The sequence below is a fragment of the Fukomys damarensis genome, unplaced genomic scaffold, assembly GCF_012274545.1.
Source record: "Fukomys damarensis isolate Sample0158 unplaced genomic scaffold, DMR_v1.0_HiC HiC_scaffold_27, whole genome shotgun sequence".
Lineage (NCBI taxonomy): Eukaryota > Metazoa > Chordata > Mammalia > Rodentia > Bathyergidae > Fukomys > Fukomys damarensis.
This window is the reverse complement of record NW_022900939.1, coordinates 28,014,961-28,037,773: the sequence shown is the minus strand read 5'-3', so window position 1 is coordinate 28,037,773 and position 22,813 is coordinate 28,014,961. Positions and strand designations below refer to the sequence as shown.

The window sequence follows — 22,813 nt, the reverse complement described above, 5'->3', positions numbered from 1 at the left end:
ATCATTCCAGTTTTTGTACATAGGATGCCAATTCAAGAATCTTAGTCTTTTTTATGAATAGTACATGCTGGCAGTATATGTTTACATTTCTTGTGTACAGTTGGTATGTGTACATAGCATATGTTAATTCCTTTTTTCAAGCCCTTTCCCTCCTCTCTTTCCACTTTCTACTCCATCTCCTGATCCCCTTCTCATCTGAAAAAGATCTCCCTACTTCCTATTATTTGTTTTTTATTTTTGCTCTTTACTTATTACTCAGGTTTCTCACAAAAGGCAAACATGTGATAGTTAAGCTTGCGTGTCAGATTTATCTCACTTATCACTATGATCTGAAGGTACATCCATTTTCCTACTAATGGTTCATCATCCTTCTTTTATGGTAAAATAGTATTCTGTTGTGTGTAAATACCACACTTTCTTTACCTATTCATTTGTTGATGAACATAAAGGCTGCTTCCAAGATGTAGCTATTATGAACTGTGCAGCTACAAAATGGGTATGTAATATATCACTATAACATGATGTCTTTAACTCTTTCAGAGAGATACCTAGGAGGAAAATAGCTGGGTCAAATGAGACTTCTAATTTTCATTTTTTGAGGAATCTCCATAATGATTTCTATAGTGTTTATACACATGCATACACACGCACACACACATATATCACACACACCCCCTACAAATACATACATATGTGTAAGTATATTCACACCTATTCATAAACACATCAGCAAAAGTCTGTATTATTTAATGACACTTTCTCTCACTGATATAAATGAACCTGGAACACATAAGTTTATCAAAACTGACTATGCATGTCAAATACAGCTGTAACAGATTATCATTACTTCTAATTCCTCCTGCACTTGCAATGTAGAAATGCAGTGCTTTTAGAATACTGTTGGCTCAATTTTGTCGGGAAAAATCATATTCTTTGCTTCCTAGTATCAAAATAATTTCATTTTAAAATTTATACAGTAAACATCAGTCAGAATAATAAAGCCATTAGCTGATTTTTACTCCTATGTCATCTACTTACTTCCTAGCTCCTTTGTACACACACCTGCTTTCAACACTCTTAATTTACAAATGATATCATACTCAGACATCATGTAAGATTCAAAATTATTGGCACATATTCTCTTAGTAAAATCAGGAGGTCTCTCCCAGTGTCATCCTCCAGGAAGGTAGAGGTTATTTCTATCGTGTTTATTGACATATCTTCTGATTTTAGAACATTACTTAACACACACAACAACCCTCCCCCCAAAAAACTGAATCAAAGAATAAATGAAATCTTGATGTTTTACTTTTAGTTGGACCCCAATGAAGACAGTGTACAGTAGGAACTGTTAAAAGGCATGACTATTAACAATCTCTTCCACATGTACTCCTTTCCTCCCATTTCCTAATGACAGCCTTATTTTTGTTCGGGTATCTATCTTCCTTAGTCTCCACAGCCCATGTATTTGGAAAACGAATTCAGCCCCACATCTAGGGCTGGGTCCTAGTACTAAGGCTGAGCTAATCAGGATGGTCCATTCCCCTGAACAGTCAACCTGAAGATTCCAGGGGACTAACTAGTCTCCTTTGTCAACACAGTCATGCATGGATGTGAGGCCCACACCTGCCAAAGCTTCAGTCTACTGAGCTGAGGATGAAGCTGGTGTACTGAGAATGAAGATGAAAGATTGTAGAAAACTTCACAATCACTGAATTCAGGTAGTGCTGACAACCTTACAATTTAAGTCAATTTGTTGCATTTTTTTTCCATAATAGGCAGTGAAAGCTGATCATCTACAAAGGACAAAGTGGTTCTGCGTCAGTTCACATCTATTCTCAAAGGGTAAGATCTTGACTGGTGGGGCCTAAAGATTAGCCCTAATTACTATAAGAAATTTCTACACAAGGTTCGGATAGGAGAGGACTAGTGAAGTTTAGGAGCATTATTTTCTTGGTAAGACATGACTATCCTCATACCTTCTAGAGCAATTTGTCAAAGTCTCCTTTTACTAAATAGAATCAATACCTCCACTTCTATAAAACATCCCAGCCTCTATAAGCTACTTCAAAGCTTTGCTACTAAAAGAGATATCATTTCTCCCTCTCTAAAAGGACAAGATCGATATCATCCACATGCAAACTGTGGCAATATCTCCATCTTGAAAATGATTCATGAACCTCTCATATCTCCTAAGTACCAACACATTGCTATGAACTAGGATGGAAGGAGGTCTAAGATGTATTATTAACTACAAAAAAAGTAAAAACTGTACATAGAGAAATGCTACTTATGTCACAAAAAACAGAAGTAGGTAGATAAATGGGTATCTTTTAATTTTGCCACAAAAATGAATAATCTAGAAACTATATTCATTAATACCCTTAAGGGTGGAAATTAGAAGACAAGAGACTGGAGGAAGGAAGCAGAAACTGTCATTTCCATGATTATACCTCTTTGCACCAATGTGACTCTTTGAAATCGTGTTACTATTTTATATATTCAAAGTGAGGAAATCTAACTTTTTTTCCAATGAATAAAACATAAACACACCAAAGAAGAAATAACCTAAGTAACATTCAACACAGTATTTTTAATACTGTATAGTACAGTATTGCTTACCCTCAGTCTAAAGACAGAGAAATGTAAATAAATTACTTGCAAGATCTAGTTACAGGGCATGTTTATCATAGTTGTATGGATAAGCAACCTGAGACTACTTTCTATATATCATAGGATTGAGGAGATGATACAAATGGAAGGGCAAAGGGGAAATCGAGCTCTGCAGTAATTAACTGAAAATGCAGTTACTATACAAAGCTATGGTTTTTAATATATATATAGAAACTGACATAAGTACATGTGTATGTGTAATATAATTTATTTCCTAAAAGAGGCCTAAAAGCAAGAACAATGATGTAACAATGAGCTCACAGAGCACCCTAACCTTGGATCAACACCATTCACCTCCAGATACAGCTGGAGACTTGCACCCTGAACTGAAATGAAACAACTGGTGCTGGGCTCCCTCTCTCCCAATATTAAATGAAAAGGTCACTTCCAATATGGGTCAGCAGGTGGTGACAGGGGGCCTGTGACTGCCCCAGTTTTCTCCTTAGGCAGTAAGCAAACTGGTGCATAGCAGCGGCCACATAGCACAGGTGGCCTTGCTGATGTGAGGTCTCATTCCAGGAACACTCAAGTGGCTGAACTCATGGGGTAATGGTATGGAGAGGAAGAGAGCCTAACAGTTAAAGAGTACCAGCCATATTCACTGAAAACAACTAGGAACCTGATTGGAGCAAAGCCTGGAGATTACAGCAGGCTGGAAGGAGTTAAGGCTGGAACAGCAGGAGCACCAGACTAGCACATCCTCCAGCAAAGACACCATGTAAAACACCAAGTAAGGATGGGTCTTATCTGTTACAAAACCAAATCAACTGATGAGAGAGGAAAAACTGCAAACATTCTTAGAAAGGAATAAGATATGCATAATATCGATTACTATGAATTTTTAACTCAGGGAAATTACATTGGTATTTAATTTATTAATGGCATTGCCTTTACTGTATACAGAAAATGTAAAAATAATGATTACTTCCATCTATCTTGACCTTATTTTGTCCCCAAAAGTCCTACATTATTCATATGGAAATTCTAAAATTCAGGGGATTTTTAGGAACCATAAACCTCACAATCATCCTGATTGGTACTGGCCTTCTAATTTAACAACTGCCCATATGACACTATAAATGAATATATTTCTTGAAGTTTATGGGTTGTACAGCTGTTTTCAGATCACTCATTACACAAAAAGCATGAACATTTTTACTGTTTGTCAAGCCATACCATCTCCATGGCGAAACCTCTCCAGTTTCTTTCTGTAGACCACAACACCCTTGGGCTATCCCCTCCAGCTCCAAGGGGTCAAAATCCAAGGAATGGACTGGGACAAACCAAGAAGAGAGAAAAGAACTACACCTGGACAGGGGTCAGGGGAAAACAGCCCACAGGCCAGTCTGTTTGCCCACGGCCCTTATTGTGATTTTGATGTGGTATGAGTATTCCCAAGGCTTCCTGTGTTCAAATGTAATCCCCACTGTGAGGTATTAGAGAGGTTAAAGCAAGCCAGGCCATGGTGGCACACACCTGTAATTCCAGAAGTCTAGGATTTTGAAGGAGGAAGATCACAAGTTTGAGACCAGCCTGGCCAATGTGGAAACTTAGCAAGGACCTGCCCCTCAAAAAAATACACACACACACACACACACACACACAGTCCACCAAAAAATGTAGTACACACACTTCAGGAAAAGAAAACTAGCACGACGAGTTTTCAACAGATAATGTTACCCTCATATAAGGGAGCCTTGAACATGTCTTATACTGCAGAAAACCCACTACACTGCTGGCCCTTAGAGACAAAACTGAAAATACGTGTGCAGCAATCTCATGACCAAAATCACCCAAGCAACAGTTCACCATGCTATAACATGTCTAGAAGCTAATGGCCACCACTTTGAGTACCTCTTATAATTGCAGAGGCCAAAGGTAACCTGCATTAATCTCATGATGTCTCAAAATATTTAGTATTGAAGTATTTATAAAGTTTTTCTTTTCCCGAAGTATGTATATATTTTGGCAAACTGTATAAGGATTCAATCCCCACTATAGCCAAAGAGTAAAAAAGGTGTTTAAAGATAGTGTTATTTTGGGGAAGTGATTAAAATTGATAAGGTCATTAGAAGAAAGCTCTATGATCAAATCCTGGTGACTTGATACAAAGAGGGAGAAGACATGCCCTGTCTCTTACCTTGTGATGTTTGGTACTCTACTAGCATGAAGGTCTTAACCAGGTAAGGCTCTAGACTTTGTACCTCCTAAAAATACATCTCTCTTTTTCATTAAGTTCATTGGTACTTTTTAGGTATATAGTACAGTTACATTCACCATTGGGATCTTGTACCTTTACATAATGTATCTTGGTTCTTATTTTTTTCCCCATTCCCCTGCCCTCTGTTCACCCCCTCTACCCTTCCCTTTTTACAAAGACTTTGTTTCCATTTTTTTCCTTTTCTCATATTTTTTCTTTTCCCTTCTTTCCTTTCCCCTGCCCTTCCCACTTCTACTCCTTTAGCCCTTTTCTTCCTATTTCACATTATCAATTATATAATCTGTACCTTATTTACACTTTTAGTTTTTCACACCAGAAAACTATTCGGTATTTACATGTGTGCCTTATTTATTTCACTTAAGAGTATAAAGAAGATGTGGCTTTTCTATAAAATGGAGTACTACTCAGCCACAAAGAATGAGAAACTAGAGACATTTATAACTAAATGAATGCACATTGAGGCCATACATTTCTTTTCTAAAAGAAGCAGCTTCAAGTATTTCATTATAGTAACCAAAACAGACTAATAGCCCTCGACCTAAGAAGGGTCTTTACTTTTCCAAAGGATTAGAAAAATAAGAAATAGATAAAAATGACTGTAAGAGGTCCACAAAGCCTAAAATATTTGGCCATAACGGAAGAGGTTTGCTGATCCTGGTCTACTCTTGCCAATTTGCAGAGAACCCCTAACAAAGCAAGCTGCTGTTCAAGTTCCACTGCCAGGAACAGATTGATAAAAAGCTAACTTTCTTCTTTTATTTGACCATGGCTTAGTAGCTGGCGCTCCACCAAATCAAAAGGTGAATCACACTCCCCTACCTGCCCAGCGTAAGAGGGGCCTGCTACCTAGGACACTCTGACCTCCCAATGCGCCAGTACCCTACTCCCACCTAGCTGGTCAGCCAGGAGGAAGAGTCTGTGACCCCTACAAAGGGCTGCTCTCTGCTCATAACCCCACCCCGGGCCACTATGCTCCTCACTATGCATCCTTGCTAAAGAGGGGAAAGCTCGAAGTCCGTTTGGGTACATATACAAGTCACATTTTCAAATAGTTGTAACAGATAATAAAGCTGATTCCAATTCAGGAGGGGAAGAAAGTGGCTGGATTTACTGGTACTCTAGATACAGTCTGAGATTTCTCAAGAACAAGTCACTCTTAACCACACAAGCTACCTATACATGCTCTATAGTAAGCTTACTTCATCAGGCATTTGGTCAACGCTACATTCTCACCATCTAGAATTGGTCACTCAATTGTCCCATGAACAAGCTGTAAGCTCCTTCTATGATCAGGCACTGTTCTGGCAATGGGCCCTTGCCCATAGTTTAACTGTGGGAAGGCAGACCGATAATAAATGACAAAATAGAAATTTAGGAACTAAAAAGCTCAAAGATTAAACTCTAATAGCAAAATGTAGCAGAGCTGGGGAAGTAGGGAGGCCTACTCTGGCTTAAATGACAAGGGAACCACTCTGGGAGGAGATGACATTTGAACAGATGCTTTTCCAGGCAAAGGGAACACTGAGTACAAAAAGTCCAAGAAGAAAGTGAGTTCTGCCTCACAAGAAGCAAGAAGGGAAGCAGAACTAAGGGGAATAGACAAGACAAAACAGTAGAGACAGTGCCACTGACCAAGTAGACAGGTAGGTAGTACGGTGTACACTTGAGATAATTTTCCCATTGCTGTTGCAGAAAACCCACAGGCTCAGGGGGATTACCTGGTATTTCTGGGCTGGTATTACCTAGCTGGCAAGACTATGCCTTCCCAAACAGACCAAGGAAAAGCATCTTGGCCTCCACATTTCTGGGCTCACTATGATTTCTAACCCCTACATCATCTTTCCTTCTCAGCTTCCTCCTGACACACACAGACATGGACCCTTGTTTTTGTACTGAGCCCAACAGATACCAGGGACATCTCCCATTCGAAGGTCTTCAACTTTCATCGGCCACATTCTCTTTGTCACACAAGGTCCCATGTTCACTCGGTCCAGCATTCAGACATGGACAGCTCTAGAAGCCATGATTCCAATGCCAGGCATTACTCTGAGGACTATCTGTGGCAGGGAGCCTTTTATTTCTTTAAGATCATTTCAATGCTATATGGGGAAAGTGCTAGAGGGGGCCAAGAGTAAAAGCCAGGGATGAGTCAGTAGCACATTACTAATAGACAGTTCCTATCTGGTAAAAAGGAAATAGCATCTACACAGCCTGAAAGAGTATTTAGGTAGGTTTTTAAAATGGAAATTAGCCTTTATGAATCATCAACAGCAAATCAATTACTACCTTCTCAGAAAAAGGATTATTAATGGACCTCTCTGGCATGCTCAAGTGAAGAAATAAAAATAACTTATTAGTAAAAGGTTATCTAAAAAAAGGCCTCAAATCAATGATCTAAGCCTCCACCTTAAGAATTAAGGAAGATTAAAGCCAAACTATATAGGAAATTAAAGCAATCAATGAAATACAAAATTAAAAAGAAAAAAAAAACAATGAAACCAAAATATTTCTTTGAAAAGATCAACAAGTGATTAATGTAAAATTTTAAAAAGACAATTATCAACATCAAAAATTAATGAGATACAACTATAGTCTCAAAAGATATTAAAAGGAAAATGAGGATTATAAACATCAATAAATGTAAAATAAATGTAAAATGTAATAAATGTAAAAATATGATAAAACAATTTGCTTAAAAAACACAAGTCACTCGAAAAGAAATAATTTCAACAGCCCTTTAGCCATTAGAGATTTAAATTAATAGTTAAAATTCTTCTCACGAAAACAATTGCTAGACCAGATGGCTCTGATGGTGAAGTTTACCAAACAACTAAGGAAGAACTAATATTGATTCTACACAAACTCTTCCCAAAAAACAGAAGGAATATAATTCAATTCATAAGATCAGTATGATTGATACCAAAAACAGACATAAGAAATCCCCCTTATGAACGGAATTACAAAATTCTTCAACAAAATTTAACAAATCAAATCGAGCAATGTATAAAAAGGATAATACATCATGACCAAGAGAGGTGCATTACAAAACACAAGCTTTATATTTGACTATCAATAGATGTCCCAAAGAAGTGATTTGAAATAATTCGTGTTTCTAATTTTTTTTAAATCCGCAGTGAACATGGAATATAAAAGTAACTTTCAACCATAAAAAAAAAAATTAAACTTACCGGTGAAAGATTGACTGCCTTCCCCTAAGGTCAAGAAAACGCAAAGATGGAAAATTTCAACACATTTATTTACCTGTAATGAAGGTCTGAGTTGATACTATAAGAAAAACACTAAAAGTAAACATACTGGAAAGGAATAAAACTGTTTTTACCTACATATTACTTAACTATCTATAGAGGGACCTCAAGTATCTTCAAAAAAAGTTCCTACAAATAAAAAAAAAAAAATTACAATGTTGTAGGATTAAAACCAATTACCAGTATGCATAGCAGCAGTCTATTAGAAATAAAAATTTGGGCGTGAAATTAAAAAGAAATTCCACTTACAATGGCATTAAAATATATGAAATGCTTAGAAATAAATTCAATCAAATGCGTTACTGTGGTTTAGCCACAGTTTGAACATGCCCCCAAGGCTTCCTGTGCTGGTAGTTGGTTATCCAGTTGGAGGCAGTGAGACATTTAGGAGCAGGATACCACCAGGAAGTGGTACCACACTAGGGGTGCTGCCTTCAAATGGAACTAATGTAGTTCTCACTGGCCCTAGATTACTTCCTAAGAGTAGGTTCTATTAAAAAGTTCTATCCAAACCAGTCCTTCCTCAATGTCTGGTTTGTATCTCTGACAGGCACTCCTACCAATGTGAAGTCATCTGCCATGACATGATGGAGCCAAAGGTGCCTTCAGCAGAGACCAAATTGATATGGGCTATCTAGTCTCAGACTCTCAAGCCTTCAAAACTGTATGTAAATAAATTTCTGTTCTTTATCCAGCTTCAGGTATTTTGTAACAGCAACAGGAAATAGACTAATACAACATTCAAGTGATGTATACATTAACTGAGATAGTACAGTGTTGGCAACAAAGATAAATGTATACATTAACGAATAGAACAGACAACCTCAACACTATTCACATGCGTATTGTCAAATGATTTTTTACTAAGATCTCAATGCTATGGGAAGAAAGTTAATTATTTCACAAATGGTTGTAAAAGAAATGATATACATATGCAAAAAGAAAACACAAAAACAACTTACAATACCTAAAACCTTTGGAATTTCCAGAGTGACAACATCTTTTGATACCCAAAGGCAGCCCTTTTATGCTCCTGAGGTGATTCTCCTAAGGCCTCCAGACAGCTTCAGGATCCAGGATAGTCACCAGAAAGAACAAGCAATGGCTAAAGTGTTGGAACATCACTCCACCCACACTGCAGCCTATGTGGCAAGGGAGGGTCTGGAAATAAGTGCTCAATCACCAAGGGCCAATGATTTAATCAATGGTGCCTCTGTGGTAAAACCTTCACTTAAAAAAAAAACAAACACAAAAACAAAAACCCTAAACAACAGATACTTTCCAGGTAAGTGAACATGTCCAACTGCCTGGAAGAGGGCTGTCTGTATACGGCTGTTACCAGGTTCTGAGATTCTACAGATTCTATCCAGGTTCTTGGTGTTCTGCAAAGACATTTGAAAAAGGCAGACACTGTACATTTATTAAAGGTAGAAAAAGAAGTACAATCAGCATATCAAAAGTGGGCTACTGAGGAAGTTCATACTGGCATGAGATAAACGGAAGAGGTCTTGTGTATCCCTCATTCTTCAAACTCATGTCAGATCAAGGCCATCCTATCAATCTGTTCATTTCACACCTGAAGCATTAAGATATAGCACTTTCTGACTGGTCCCAGGTGTAGGGCTTAGGAACTATATTCTGTTCCAGTGCCCTGGATCTTGTGATTTGACAGGTCACGCCCACTGCCCAGCCAGTTGGCCATACCCTAATCTCTTGCCTCAGGAAATAGAAGCTCTACAATCCCTACAACCTAACTTGTCCCCTGCATTTGTTCCTTTAGCTGCTCCTTAGTATTACCCTTTATAATAAATCAGGAATAGTAAGTAAAATACTTCCTTGAGTTTTGTGAATTGATTGGGCAAATCCTATTTCTGGCATCAATTATGATTCTATTTACTAACACCATTTTTGACACCAAATATGGGGAGAGGAGTCCAATTCTCCAATTCTCTAATTCTATGTAAGTTTCATTACACTGGCATGACTGATTAAATCATCGGCCACTGGTGACTAAACTCAGTCTCTAATTCTTTTCTGCTTCCCAGAGGCAAGAGTGCTAAAAATTCTATCCCGCTAATCCCATAGCTGTATTTCTACTACAAGTTCCCATCTGAAAGCTACTCAGGGATCCCCTGGCTTAGATCACAGCATTACAAAACAAAGGCATTTGCATCATTTCAGGAAATTTCTACATTGTAGGAGCTTTGTGCTTCAAACCAGAGGAAATACCAAATATTTTTTTTATCATTAACACCTCAATCTCTATCTCATAATATATTCAAAAATTAACTCAGAATACATCATCAGCCTAAATGCAAAATATAAAAACTACAAAAGTACAAGAAAACAGAGGGGAAAATCTTTATGTATTATGTCTTTGGAACATGACAGTATTTCTTAACCCACCAAAACAGCATAAATCATAAAAGAAAAAACTGACAAATCAGTCTCAAAGTATAAAGGAAAAAGGCAAGCCACTAAAAGGAAGAAAATATTAGCGAAACATACCAAATAAAAGACTTATGTCAAGTATATATAACGATACATTACATTCTAATAAAAATATTGGGAAAATACCTGAATACTTCCCCCCCCCAAAAAAAAATATATATATATACATATATATATATGACAAGCACAAGACTAAATCATTAGTCATTAGAGAAGTAACTTAAACTATAACAACATATGACTACAATATCTAGTAAGATGTCTAAAATGAAAAAACTGATAACATCATGTGTTATAAAACATATGGAACTCCTGGAACTCTCATACAGCGCTGGCAAAAATGTAAAATGATAAGTTTGTCGGAAAACAACTGGCAGTTTCTTGGGTTTTGTTTCTTGACATTAGGGATCAAACCCAGGACCTTACGCAGTTAAGTTTCTTATAAAACTAAACATATTTCTAAGTATTTACCCAAGAGAAAGATTAAAAAAAATCATTCACAAAAAGAAGTACATGTGAATGAATTATCACTGAAGCTGCTACAGTTTGGATATGGAATGTCCTGATCCCCAGAGTGGCACTACTGGGACGTGGTGGAAGCAGCTTCAGGATGGGGCCTCCTCAGAGTTCTTTAGGTCACTGGGAACATGACCTGGAAGGGGACTTTGGGACCCTGGCCTCTTCCTTTTTCCCTTGAGCTCCCTGGCACAATTCTCAGTGCTTTTGCTCCTCCAAGCATTCTTGACAAGTGCTGCCTTGCCAAGGATCCAAATAAAAGCAACTTATTGATCATGGACTGGAAACTCCAAAATGGTGGGCCAAAATAAAACCTCTTCTCTTAGGTTAATTATCTCTGGTATTTTGTTACAGTAATGGAAAGCTGATAACCCAACAGTCAGACTAACACATCTAGAAGCAGTATGTATAATATCCCATGAGGAAAAAACTCAAATGACTATCAACTGGTTAAGAGAAATAACACACATACAACGAATGACTATGCAGCAGATAAAATTAATACTCATCAATAAAATGAAAATCATACTTGGTTAAAAAAATGAAACTACTGAAGCATAAAACATGGGTGAACCCAAAGCATTATGGTAGTGAAAGAGGCTACACATAAAAGACCACCTATACTTTGAGTCCATTCATAAGAAACTCTAGAAGAGATAAAACTATAGTAGCAGCAAGGAGACCTGGACATTAGGAGGCCAAGATAAGTAAAGAGAACTGACTAGGAATGGACAAGAAAACTTTTTAAATGATGAACGTGACCTATATCATAAGTGCGATCATCAGTTAACACCTGTCTACACTCATCAATTACACACTTACAATGAGTAAATTTCCCTGCAAGTAATTCGTATCTCAAAACATATTATTTTAATTTCAAAGAATGATAAACAACAACAAAAACTATGCTGTCATGCTAAACTAATGCAAATACAAATGTGTGATACTGACACCCTTCACTTCACTGATAACTTCATTTATCTAAGTCTAACTAGGTAAATAAATATACAATTAAGACTATGAAACAAGGGCCGGGGATTTAGCTCAGTGGTTCCGCCGCCTGCCTCGCAAGCACAAGGACCCAAGTTCGATCCCTGGTACCAAAAAAAAGGATTATGAAACAATATTAAACAGATTAATTCATTAGTCACAGGTTTCCACATATTTATACTTATCATGAGATCTGCATCTATTAGAACAGTACGCACTGTGTTCAATAATGCAGGTTGACAGCTTTAGTGAGAAGTGTTTAGTCATAACACCATTTACTAGAATTCAAAAGCAGAAGTAAAACGACCTCTTTTTTTAAAAACCCACAGATATAATTCAGTGAGATACTCAATTTAGAGTTCTATACACAGGAATCAATTACCAAGAATTGTTTGTCATCTATTTTAGGAATTTCAAAGAAAAAAAAATTCTAATTCTCAGTAATTTCTCATAAAATTTCACTTTAAAACATTATGGTAAAAAATACACAGGCACTCTGCAATTTAGCATTAGAATAGTTAAATAAAAGTAAACAGGTGATTGTGATTACTAGCTAATGCAATGGCCTATTCAAAAGATCTTTTCATAACTTCATTACTGGCAATAATAACATTTTAAGTAAACATTTTGAAATAGAATTATTTTAGATTTCATGTGTAAGAAGCAAGAATAACATTAAAAATGAATAAAAAATTTCTATGCAGCAGGAGAATTCAGGCCAATCTCCAATATAATCAGTGTAGTTGATGCTTCACAAGACGCTTGGCTAACAAAATGCATTTTCCAATATTCTAAGTACAGGCAAGCCATGAACCCAGAAACAGTGCTCTAATCTACAAGATAAACAACAGTGATTCTAACCAACAGAGCCACTAAGATGTATAAATGTATGAAGTTTTAAGAACTTAAAAAGGAGACTTCAGCCAGGCATAGTGGCGCACACCTGTAATCCCAGCACTCGGGAGACTGAGGCAGGAGGATCACCGTGAGTTCGATACCAGCCTGGGCTGTATAGTGAGTTCCAGGTCAGTCTCAACTACATAAAGAGACCCTGTCTCAATCAATCAATCAATCAATCAGTAAATAAATAAGGAGACTTCATATTCCTTTTACATTTTATATTAGAAACCACCACAGTACAATAAAGAAATCCTGTCTGGGGTAGCTCAGTGGTAGAGTGCTTGCCCAGCATGCACCAGGCCATGGGTTTGTTTTTACCTCCCCAAAAACACCCATGCCCTGGGAGTCAAGTAGTTCCAACTAAGCCACTATACTTAATCAGGCCCTTCACCTCCTAGGGAATGTATAATATGAAAGGATCTGAATTTTTCTATGAAGACTCTTTATAGTCTAAAATTTTTCCTCTCAAATGTTTGAACAATAATTCAAGAACACAGACACAATTTAAGTTACCAAAATGGAAAAATTTACTAATAAACTTTGTAAGTTTTAATGAATTTTTTATTGCATATATATATATATATATATATATATATGCTTAACATAATGTGTCAATATAATGGAATTAATATTTCAGAAAATTTCAAGATAAAAAAATATGACCCTTTATCTGAGATTTTACTTATATAACCTCATAGAGCTGTATTGAGTATAACATGCTTTATGTAACTCCTCTTATATATTTACCAGACTGTAACAATCTTTATACGTATCCTGTTAGCTGCTTACTATTCTAATGAGTGCATGTATATATTTATACAATGATTATGTAGTAGTATAATGAAATGTTAGGAGAAAAATGATAAAATTATTATTTTTATTAGTGGAAGAAAGGAATAGAGACAAAGGTTTCTCTTTGTATATTTTTGCATATATTTTAACTTACTAAATACTTTTTAAAGTAAAATGTGATTAATGTTAAGTGAAACATAGCTGTCGGAAGTCAGAAAACATCTGGTCCAATGCAATGTAAGAATCTCTTCAACAGTCCTTAATTATCTGTTTTCCTAGAACTTCAGAAAAAGGATGTAGGGAAAATAAATCAAAATCAGCTGTCAGAACATTCTAAGAGGACAGTAGTCTAAGATAATTCAGAGAAACTCCTTAAACATATGCCATCATCAATCCCTAAAAAAGCATCAGTGAATTAAAGCACTGTTTAAAGGCTGATTAATTTCAGCAAATATACACCTATTATCTAAGAATGCAAAGGTTGATGAAGAATAAGAAAAGTTCCTCTGCTCGTGGAATCTGGGCCAAGAACACTTTATAAGCTTTATATTTTTAGAAATAACCAAGGTACAATTGCAATAAATACACAGAGTAAACTTCGTGGAGACAAAGAGGAAAATGAGTGACTTTGGGGAAATGAGAGGTTCCAAAAGAGTAATCAACAAGTGGGTACACTATTTTTAAGGGGTTTGCTTTTTTACTATTACTATGTCAGAATAAAAATTAAAGATTTCATTATGTGAGCTAGTTACAGCTGTGCACATTTGTTACTCGGCTCTCTGGGAGACTGAGGAAGGATGATGGCAACTGCAAGACAATCTTGGACTACTTAGCAACTTTAATAAGACCCTGTTTAAAAATAAGTAAGTATACAAAACAGGTGTGGGAATGCAGATGAACGCAAAAGCCTCGAGTTCAATCACCAGAAGATTTTATTATGTGAAAGTCTGCATTCTTCAATAATAATTAGTAAAAGCCTGATTAAAAGTAATACATTTATGCCATTATAGGCTATGATAAATTTAGGCATTCTTTTAACTAGGTAAATAGATTTTATTTACCTGGAATTATATACATGTATTTATTTCATATATACAAATAAAATACAGACAAACCTATTCGACTGCCTATTTGAAATCCAGGTAGAGAAAACCGTTCACAAAGAATGGTCACAAATGATACAGCAAATTACTAAAATAAATTATTTGCACCATTTTTTCTACAGTTAAAATACTTTCACAGAATACAGTAATAAATCTTGAGTTAAATATTAAAGATGCCTTGATCATGTGAAAATTTTAAATTACCTAAAGACAGAGTATATTAAATTGGAAAAAAAGTACTCAATGCTAACTTGCTCATCTGATAAAACAATATTTTGTATATTATTTAATATATCCCCCAAAAGGAACTGGAAACAGTTACAAATTGCAAGAAAGCACTGAAGCCCTTTTCAAACAGTATTATTAGTGTAAAGAGGCAAAACAAATAAATGGGAAGCCAAAGAAAGAGTAAAATAGAAAAGATTTCTACCAGTAATTATAGTGTGATAATTACAAAATCTATTATTAATGGAAAGACAAAAGCTAGAAGAACATTAATAGTGTTGTTCTACCTTCACAGTATCATCACCAATTTTCAAAGATTCATGCATTCAGCCTTCCATAAAAGCCTTAAAACATTCTAAAACTTCCTAATAAGCTACCCTACCATGCCCAGAAGAACTCAAAGTGACCAGTCATGGTCTGAGAGCCATTCACTTCAAGACCACCTTCACCTGGTCTAAAAGTGTCTATTCTAAAATTACAGAAGTAAGACTCATAATTCTCTTGATATACTAAGTTCCTTTTGCTGTGTTTAAAAAAAAAAACAAACTCAAAATGTATGTAGAACCTTTTAAAGAACTTCAGCGTTATCATTTATTGACTATAGCTGGTGCTCCACCTCCATGATTTCACATCCTCTGAATCAATCAACCACAAAGAGAAAAAATTTGCAGGGAAGGAGGTTTAACTATATTCAACATGTGCGAACTTTTTGTTAGTACTCCCTGAACAATATAGTGTAAAACTATTTACACAGCATGTACATTGCATTGGATATTACAAGTACTCTAGAGACGATTTAAAGTTTATAGAAGGTGTAAGTTACATGCACCCACCACGCTATTTCATATAAGAGACCAAGGGGCAACTCTAGTGCATTGTACTTTCCTTACACTGTCACAGAAAAATCTCTAACACCCCTTCTAGGCAGACAATATTACCTTTGAGAAATGTGAAAAGAGAGGACTATAATATCTAACACCACAGCCTAAGCACAGGAGGGTATTAGTCTACATCTGATTAGCCATCAGGAGTTAAAGCTAATCCTCTTAAGTATGTTACACTACATTTTAAGAAAGCAATAAAACCCTATCAAAGCCAAAATATAAGTCATTTGCACTATATTCTCCCTAACTATAAAAGTCTACAGTGTTTTAAGAGGTTAAAATTTAAAAAGACTGAGCAGACTAAAGAATATCAACCACAATTAAGACATCTCTAAAAACATTTGTCTACAAATACTCTATCATATTCTTAGAACTGTTCCAAGTATGTACTGTAAACACTTGGTAAATATTTTCCTAATGAACAGAACACTGTGGTGGTTCCCTGAATGTCTGATAGCTTCAAGGGAATTACACTAGCTACATTTTTACTGAAAATTTATATTTTATGCTTTAAATTCTATATTTGCTTACTGGTAAATTACATGACACTGCACATTACCTGCCTCTTTTCATCTTGATCACTTGCACTTTTTATTAGTTGAAAAGGATTCATTGAATATCAAGGCTTAGAAATACTGAGAAATACGTAAATTCCAAGATGCCTCAATTGTTAGCTTTGGTAATGAAGCAGGAACAGAAAAATACACATGTGAATTAGTCACATCTTTAGATGCCAGACACCAATCTGGAAATACTGTATAACCACAGGCATACAACAGGTAGGTGCAGCTATAACCACCAATCTCCAAAGCAAATTCTACACTGAGTGCTTTGTAACGTGGCAGATACTGCTGGTCAATTAAAGTACCGTTTGAACAACTGAAAGTACAGGCCATAATGCTGGGACAGAAGACTTAAATTTCCCTTCCCAACTGATGTTTCAAAAATACTATTTATATGCCACAAATATTTTGGTGACTCAAATTATTTTTTTAACTTCTAAAACAACACAAATTACAAAAGTTTCTAAGTATTTTTTTCTTGTGAAACACTAAAGCAAACAATGCGTTGCTGGCAATGAAGTTCAAGCCCCAGAACATTTTAATGAAACAGACTTAAACGTAATTTCACACAGACACACACACACACACACACACACACACACACACACACACACACAGAAAAAGGCTATCATTTCATAATAAAATTCATTTACATACCAACACAGAATATCCCTGGAACTTCACTCCTAATTATTATGGTTCGAACTTTCTTATCCGATTTTAAAGCATCCACAGCTTTTGATAACTAAAGCAAAATAGGGAGGATAAGGAAGAAAGAGAAAAAAAAATCATTTTCAGACTAATGTTAGCATTAGACCTTAATATTAGAAGTAAACATTTTAATTTTTACACTCACCGTTTTCATAAGATTTTTACTGAGTGAATTTTTTCCATAAGCTCTGTTTATTCCAAGCACCACAATTCCTAGTTAAGGAAAAGGGGGGCAGACACACTTGAGTTAGAGCAGTATTCTGAGAACAAAGACTCTAGTAAGTCTAGCTAATGTGGGACTTAAAAAATCTACCTTCTCCTTTAAGTTTACTAAAAGAGCTTATCCTTATTTTCATGCTTAATTTCCTTTTCAAGACAAGCACTTAAAAAAAAAAAAACACAGTACCTATATAAATTTTACATCACTAAATCAGACTACCTAGAGGGAAGACCACACATACTAGTGAAAATCTGGAATTACAGGGTTCTACTTAACATATGCCTTCATCATCTTCAGGTACACAGTATAAAGGAGTAACAGTTGACAAAACCTTGTCTCATGCAAGGTTCATCTGAGCTGCTTTTTGCTAGGATGCCAGTTGTCATAGCTCATTTACTTTGTTATATTGTACTACTTAGTTCTCAGTTCATCCTAGGCTTCTTTCCTAACTTCTGTTCCACATTTAACCTGAGGGCACCACCACCACGTAAGAAGATATACAAGCAACTTAAACTCAATCTATAGAAAACAAAGTTCATTTATCTTTCCCAATAAACCCAGGCCTTCTTCCTAACTCCCTTAATTTTATAAGAAAGCATCATTCCAACTGTAGGAGTCAAATCAATTTTCTAAACACAAACCTATGCTCAGAATTCACTGCTTCCTCAAAATCCTTTAATTATTATTCCAAAATGTCTGAGTTTAAAGACCTTAAATGCATATTCAAAGTTCTATAAAATCTGTAAACTGATGGTCCTTTGAGTAAGCACAATTTTCACCATATATCTGAAATACCTTCTAATCAGGCTGAGAATGGTCCTTACATGCAAAGGGTTAAACAGAAGACAACAAAATGCATACATCTTCCGTCCAAGAAACTGGACAGATCTATTTTTAAGGAAAGTACAAAAATGATTTCAGCTCACAACAGAAAAGATCTGCAAGAATCTTGATTTCAGAATGCAGAGTAACACTAGAGAGAACCTGTATCTCCATCAGCCTCTGCGTGACCTTGGATAGATCTCAACAGCCACCACTAAACTGAGCATGTTAATACGGAACAGGCATTATTACTCCACAGCCTTAGGTGTATTAACTCATATAATCCCTGCAACCCAAGAGACTGGCACTATTTTTATCACCAGTTAACAGATAAGGACCCTGAGACTCAAAGAGGTTAAGTAAGAAGTGGCAATCGACTCCACATCAGAATGACTATGCCACACCACTCAAATTTAGTATCTTCATGAAGAAAGTTCAGTAGATGAAACGAGAGATGCATTCATTCATTTAAATATATTAAAATATGCATTACAGTGCTTGGTCCTCTAAGAGGGAAAGGCAAATATTAACAAACACCAAAATATACAATTCAAAATGTTTTACATACTATAAATGGTGCTACAGTACCTTGTCACCAGAATTATATAGTCTGGGGGGAAGGGGAATGGTGAGGAAAGTTTTCTAGAGGCAGTTCTAAATGAATTGAGAAGGATGAGTAGCACTTAAGGTAGAAGTGGGTAAGGGGGCTGAATTCCAGGCAGAGGGAACAGAGAGAGAGTATAAATCAGTGATGATACCACTGAAGAATAAAACAGACACAGTTCTATTTCTCCTACAGTCATGAGCCAAGGACAGAAGAAGAGTAAGAAAGAGTGCAGCAATCAGCATAGGCAAGATAATGTCCTTCCAGGCCCCACAATAAGTCTGGTCTTTATCCTAAGAACAAGGAGTAAACACTGAAGGAGTTCAAGAAGAAACACATACATCACATACACAACTAGCGCGAGAAGGGTGTTACAGTTTTTATATTTGAAGATCACACTAGAAGTAGACAGGGTAGAAGCTCAAGGTACATGCTGTAGTCCAGCCAGGAAGATAATAGGTTTGAGTGAGGCTAGCAATAGTAGAAATAAAGAAAAGTGAAAGGATTTAACAACTATTCAAGGAGCAAAATTTAAAATGCGTGATTACTGGCTTGAGATTGATTGAACTGGAAGGAGGTGTTAGGGGTATCTACCACATTCTGGTTTCAGCAAATGGACAAAAGGAGATGATACTCAATGAGACAGAACCATTAAAAACACCAAGGTAAGGGTACAGGGAGGTAAAGCTCCAGAATTTAAAGCAAATCCAAAGTGCCTCTGAGGTAACAAACTTCTTATCAACTCTAAGAATGGAAATTAAGAATGCAGGCTCTAAAGACTAAGGGATTGGGTTGAAATCCCAGTCTAGCATTTCCCAGCTATTTGACTTAGGATGAATTACTTAAGTCTCTCCAATCCTTTGCTTCTTACCCTGTTAAAACACAAACAGTGGCAAAACCCATGGAATTGTGTGAGGATCAAATCATATGATACACGTAAAACTTAAACACAAACACCTAATTATATTATTCCTCCTAGCATGAACATTTTGGATGCAGTAAAAACTATTTTACTATGAATTACCTTCCCTTTCTTGTCATTATTATACCTAGAGATATATTTTTTAAGTTAGTGTGTACTGGCAGCTTATATATCTACGTATTTCAGGATAGTAAAAGAAACCTCCTAAGATATGTTAATAAGAATAACTGAACAATGAATATCATAAATCTCCAACATTACATGGGAGTATAATGTCATTTTATATCATTTTAACCAATTTTCTGAAATGAAGTTGTTTAATCATTAGTTATTTTATGAATTAACTTCTTGCTATTTACCTATTAAATATTTCCCTCTAAGATACGGGAATACATTTTAAAATTTAAACATATATTTAGGTCCTGATTTTTTTTTTCTTATAGGCTTTTTCTTACAGTTCTTGCACATGTTTTGGTAGCTACATGCGGCCCTTCTACACTGTTTTATTTATAATCATATATTGAGTCTATATGGAAAGTTTTGTGATATTTGTTCATCATTTTCCTGGTAAACTTATGAAATATAACAGATCTAACAAGTGATCTCTTCCATTTTCTAAGGTGGATGATCATCATTGTCTAGAAACATTGGCAGTTAACATTTTTCTGCTCCAATGCTGATTTTCTCATTTTCTTCTCTTACCATTTTATTTTAGCTAAAACTGTAAATCCAATATAGAATATTAGCAAAGATAACAATTTGCTTATTTTCTTAATATCTTTAATGAGTATACGTCTACTATTTCATCATTTGGTGTAACATATTTCTACATTCAAACCTCCATTTTGAAAAGGTCACTAAAGGGCCAGGGATTTAGCTCTCTGGCATAGCACCTGCCTGCCTCGCAAGTGCAAGGCCCTGAGTTCAATCCATTGTACCAAAAATAAAAATAAACATAAAAAAATACAAAGGTCACTAAAACCACAGTATAAAGGATAGCTCAGGAAGAAGTAAGAGCATACATGGGAAACTACAGACTAATATCCCTTGTGTATACAGATGCAAAAATCCTCAGTTAAGCATAGGTTGAGTGCCCCTTACCTGAAACACTTGCAACCAGTAAAGATTTGAGATTTTGAAATACTAGCAAACACGATGATATATCTTAAGTATGGCATCCAATTCTAAACACGAAATTCTTTGTTTCACATTATCAGGTGTGACAGAAATATGCAGTGAATGTTTAAATTTTAAAATTGATTACAGTAGAAGACTCACTGGTCTTCTATTCATTCCCCTTAAAATCCTTGCCCTCTCTTCTAACACACTCATCATTCCTGCTACTTCTGAAGCAGTTCTGGAAGTCCTCTTTTGTGAGTATCTTTATGAGGTATGGTAAAAATACAGTGAATGCTTCTGCTGTCTGCCATCCAATTGGAAAAACAGGGTTATAAAAATCATTACAGTGTACCCTCATTCACCTTATGCATCAGATCTAACACTGTGTGACTTCTGGACCTTCGCCAAAGTCAAAATGACCACAAAAGGCAAATATTTAGAATCAATTGAGGACATCAAAGCAGCCACCACAATACAATTAAAGATCCATATAATGAATTTCAGAACTGCTTCAGAAAGTGGAAAAAATGATGGAATAAGTATCTTTAAAGAAAGGGGAAGTACTTTGAGCAGGATAAATTTTCAAAATTTAAATATTCACCATATTTTCATCACATCTTGTGCACCTTATATACACAGTACAAAAGCAAATTTAAACAATATTTTTAGTGTGCCCGCATTTTGACTGCTACCTGCCATATAAGGTATAAAATTTTTCATTTGTAGTATCGTGTCCGAAGTTCCAGATTTTGAAACATCTGAAAGTCACATTTCAGACTTCAACTTGCACTCATAAACCAACAGCAGCACTTAAGAGATTTATACACCATGACCAAATAGGATGTATTGCAGGAATGTTAGAGAAGTTCAATATGCAAAAATCAGAACAAAACATCACACTGACAGAATAAAGAAAAACCCCCTACATTCCCATGATCATTTCAAAGAACTTGACAACATTCAACACGGATGACTTAAAAAATAACATGTGCAAGCCGAGGATTTTGCTCAGTGGTTCTGCGCCTGCCTTGCCAAGTGCAAGGGCCTGAGTCTGATCCCCGGCATCCAAAAAAAAAGCATGTGCAACAAACTAGTAATAGATGGGAATTTTAACTCAACCAAATAAAGGGCATTTATGCAAAGACCACACTCAATGGTGAAAAGCTGAAGGTCTTCCCCTAAAGGTAAAGGAAGAATTTTACCACTGTGATTCAACTTGGCACCAGAAGTTCTAGCCAAGAATTTAGGCAACAACAACAACAAAAAAGTGGCATCCAGATTGGAAAAAAAAGAGGTAAAACTGTATCCACACTCAAAACACATAATTCAATATGGAGAAAAACCCCAAAGAATCCATAAAAGAACTATAGCATTAATAAATTAGTTCAGTAAAGTTTGCATAATTATACAGTAACATACCCAAAAATGAAATTAGAAAAACAATTCAATAACAGGAATTCTACTTTGCAGTTTAGTATGTAAGAAGCATGTAGTCACTCAATCCTAACAAAACACTAAAAAAAAGGGGGAAAAAATAAAAAACTCTTCTTAGATCTATCAGAGAAGAGCCAAAAGGACTAACTGGTGTCCCCAAAATGAAGAAAACACAGAGAATCCTGGCTTGCCTGAGCAGAAATCACAGAAAGTACCACTGAGGAAGGGAAATTCAAAAGTACTGTATAGACAGCTGGTGTTTCATGTGGAAGTGGGATGGATAAAACTCCAGATAACACAGTCATTGGCTAAGTGTGCTACCATAGAAACTGCCAACTCTAGAAAACAAAGAGGAGAAGAAATCGTAAAAAAAAAAAAAAAAAAAAAAACCCAAAAA

General features: G+C 35.9%; 1 protein-coding gene across 1 annotated transcript in view; it reads right to left on the bottom strand.

Annotated features, from left to right (window-relative positions):
- The window catches only part of Auh (AU RNA binding methylglutaconyl-CoA hydratase), a 177,093-nt gene that overhangs the window by 139,316 nt on the left and 14,964 nt on the right, over positions 1-22,813 (bottom strand). The window contains exons 3-4 of the mRNA XM_033756824.1: positions 17,441-17,508; positions 17,242-17,329 (exon numbers count right to left, since the gene is read on the bottom strand). Coding sequence (XP_033612715.1) covers positions 17,242-17,329; positions 17,441-17,508 — 156 coding nt within the window. The remainder of the gene's footprint in view (positions 1-17,241; positions 17,330-17,440; positions 17,509-22,813) is intronic.